This window comes from Thalassophryne amazonica, chromosome 4 (genome assembly GCF_902500255.1).
Source record: "Thalassophryne amazonica chromosome 4, fThaAma1.1, whole genome shotgun sequence".
NCBI classification, from domain to species: domain Eukaryota; kingdom Metazoa; phylum Chordata; class Actinopteri; order Batrachoidiformes; family Batrachoididae; genus Thalassophryne; species Thalassophryne amazonica.
In genome coordinates, this window is record NC_047106.1 from 100,147,160 (window position 1) to 100,150,787 (window position 3,628).

The following is a 3,628-nucleotide window of genomic DNA, read 5'->3' on the forward strand; positions in this document are numbered from 1 at the left end:
GTCTGTTAGCTTAAACATGTGTATATAAGACAACCCAAATTAAAGGAGAAATGCTGCTTTTAACAACCTGGACCCCATTTCTGCCATAAAATATGGTTGTTTATTCACCGATATACATTTGGTGTGATTAGAAGTCCATAGTTCAAACGACGCGTTCAGTTAAAATCTGGAGCGAATGTTTTTCTTCTTCTACTAAGGTGGATTAGACGTTTTTGTGGTACACAGCACAAACTACTGGACAGGAGGAACCTAGCAGTCGTGACTCACTGATTTGAAAATGCAGGTCTTTCAACCAGACGTGTGGTGCTGTGACATGTCACTCATCTGTGTCTAATCAGATTTCTGGAGAGTTCAGTGAAACCCCGGCCTCCGCTCTAGCTCCACCCATGCCAGGAAGTCTTTGACATTTGAACATTTCCTGTTTCACTGTGACTGATAAATTGGCACTTACTGTTTGAGTATGAGCTTGCCACTGAATTCCCACAAGATTCCATGGATCTCGTCTGTCAATCCAGGAAGTGTTTGAAATTTGAACATTTCCTGTTTTACTGTGGATTTGAAAATTGTCACTTCCTGTTTAGGATGCCTTATACCATGAGTGAGCTTTGTGCCGCTGCGCGATGCTTCACTCATATAAAACATGGCTTATTCTTCTTCCAGTAACACAGCCACACTGTGATGGTAAATCTGACTAAACAGCTCTGCACAGTTGCGGAGAGACAGAGTCCTTTACAGCTGTACGAATGTCACATTCACTCGTACTCATCTGTATTGACTTAGCTGGCACAGGTTGAAGTCTGGTTTATGGTTAACAGCAGACAGTCTGTAATAAGCAACATATGTGCTGGACTAGTGCACGTACAGACCATCTGCTGACTGCAACCTTTAAATATAAAAGACATAATATGAAGTTAATGCAATTCCTAAACAATCCAACAGGTGCCACTCTTCAGCATGAAATGTCTTCTTTGTCATTATGTGCTCTTTTAATTTGGTAATCAGCAAAATTAGTGCATTTATTTAATTATTTTATTTTATTATTGCCACAGCAAGCTGTCTGGGATGGACTAATTCACTCTTTCGGCCATGTACATTTTTGCTGTAAAAGCCCAACGCTGTTACCAGTGCAGGCAAAAGAATTTATTTTAAATGTGCACCAGGATATCCATCCAAACAATAATATGATTCCCTTCAAACACCAGCAGTGGGTCGAAGGCATTCAGTTTTATTTCATTGTTCAATTTAGCACTTACTTACTTTGACTTGTCTTAAAAGGGTCATATTGTGCAAAACATGTTTGTACTGATTTCTGCACTGAAGATATGGGTGAGGTGTCAGCTGAACATCCTCAATGTCCTATAATTTCCTGACTGTGTAAGGAGACATTTCTCTGCATTTGGAGCATAATTTCAACCAAAGGCAGTTTGTTTTTGACTTCAGTGACATATGCAATAGAATTTGATATCTACACCTGTGGATTGCTCTGAGATATGTTCCATTCCAGATAATCTACATTCTGTGGCATGCAAACAGTCATTTCTCAGAGACCTCGTTTTTATTTCTTTGTTTGTTTGCATGTGTCATCTCAGTGTGGTGTATATTTGACAGACAAATATCTGATTAATATCTGATTTTGATACACTTGGTGATCTATAGTAACATGCTGAAAATATAATATGACCCCATTAATGCATTCTAAAATACAATGGTCTATCTTGAGATTGGAAAGCTGACATTGATGATCAACATGACATGAACATCTTTCAGTATTTTTGCACTGTTATTTTCTATGGCCTTGTGCAAACAAAATCAGCCAGTGGAACTTGTCGTACTGATCTGCAGAGTGCCTCTGATGTGAGGTGTGACACTGTTTGAACAGCAGCTGACTGATTTCCTCACATAACTCATGAGACTCTGATCCCGAAAGCCATAGATAAGCGGGCTGAGAAAGCGCGGAATGAGGATAAAGCAGAAGAAGTTGAAAAATGAAATATCCTCTGGCGACCAGTTGGCATGGAGCAGTATTAATCTTTGAGTGATGGGTTGGGTGTAGGCCAGGATGCACAGCAGCAGCTGGATGCCGTGCAGCAGCACAGTGTGCATGGCTTTGCTGACAGATATTCTGTTCTGTTTGAGCTTTCTGGTTTCCAGCAGAATTTTCACGTAGGTGAAGAGGATGACGACAGCAACAAGTGCAAAGATGAGCACATCTATGACAGCTGAGAACACTCTCTGGATGAGAGATGAGTTGACGACAGCAGGTTTACAGAGCACAGGTGTAGTAAAAAGATCCTCTGCAGGTTTCTTTTCCCCGATGGAAAAGTCGGTAACAAGAATTATGCTGTTGGTAATCCAAACAGACAACATAATAACCCAGGTCCGGTCTGACCGCCATGCAGCTGGGTGCTGTAGGGGATAGATTATAGCAATATACCGCTCTATTGACATGGCAGCCAGGATTAAGGGTGTATTCCTAAAAGTGACAGTAGCTAAGACTAACAGAGGAGCACAGTAGACAAAAATAAAATGCACCTGTCCCATGACTAAGAGAAAGAGCAGCACAGAGGTCAGGAGCTGCAGGGTGTCATTGACCAGCATGTGGGCAAACAGGATGTAGCGTGAGGTGTCCAGTAAATGTCTATAAGAGGCAAAAATGTGCAGAATGACAATAATGCAGCAAAGGAAGAGTAAGAAGAACGGGATGACCATACACACTTTGATTATTACAGACAAAGCTTGGTGCAGCGTTGCATTGGCAGGAGGTTCAGTCAGATTCATTTTCTAGCTGTGCCTGCAAAAAAACCTGTTTAAAATGAAAATTGAATTAACCACTCGTATACCTGCTGAGAAAAAACAAAAAATCTCAGAAAACAAGCAAACTCAGACAAACGTATCACGAGTTAAGGGAAAAATTCAGTGTCACTCTTTCATTCATTCAGTCTTCTCATCATACTCTGGTCTTTAACTCAAAAATGAGAATGGCAGAGAGCTCACCTCAGAGTGCCACGAGAGTCAAGACTGCATGTGGGTTCTATATACACAGTCCAAACACACCCCCACAACTAACATCACCATAACATTCAGACCTTTAATTTGGGCTTATTCTGTGTGACACAGGCATGATTCCTCCAGAGACAGATTAATTTTATGCTGTCATCAGGGCAGGGGTGGTTCGCCAAGTGGTTAATGCGCTTGGTTTCAGTGCAGAAGGTTCCGGGTTTGAATCCCACCCCTGCCACATTTCTCCATGTAATGTGGTGTTGCATCAGGAAGGGCATCTGGCGTAAAACCTGTGCCAATTCAACATGCAGTTCCACCTTGGATTTGCTGTGGCGACCCTGAGTGCAAACAGGGGAGCACCCAAAGGGACTTTTTTATTAAGCACTAGTGACAGATTTCTCTGGTTTGAATGGCTGTGTGCACAATCACTACTCTGTTGTTTCCTGTCCAATAATGACATTCTACACCAGCTGCCTGCAAGAGTTTTTAAAATTTGACATCACCAATGTTGACTGGACTTACAGGATGATGGAAGCACTAGCCAGCAAATTAAATAATGCATTTAAGGATCATAAAAAATTAATATAAAGAAGGCAAAGCCTTTGACCGAGCAGCGTTTTTTCTCTAT

General features: G+C 41.4%; 1 protein-coding gene across 1 annotated transcript; it reads right to left on the bottom strand.

The window, feature by feature from the left end:
* Positions 1–1,809: 1,809 nt before the first annotated feature.
* Positions 1,810–2,778, bottom strand: LOC117508991 (odorant receptor 131-2-like). The gene has a single exon (XM_034168816.1). It carries the CDS (start codon positions 2,776–2,778, stop codon positions 1,810–1,812), a length of 969 nt encoding a protein of 322 aa, XP_034024707.1.
* Between the last annotated feature and the right edge of the window lie 850 nt (positions 2,779–3,628).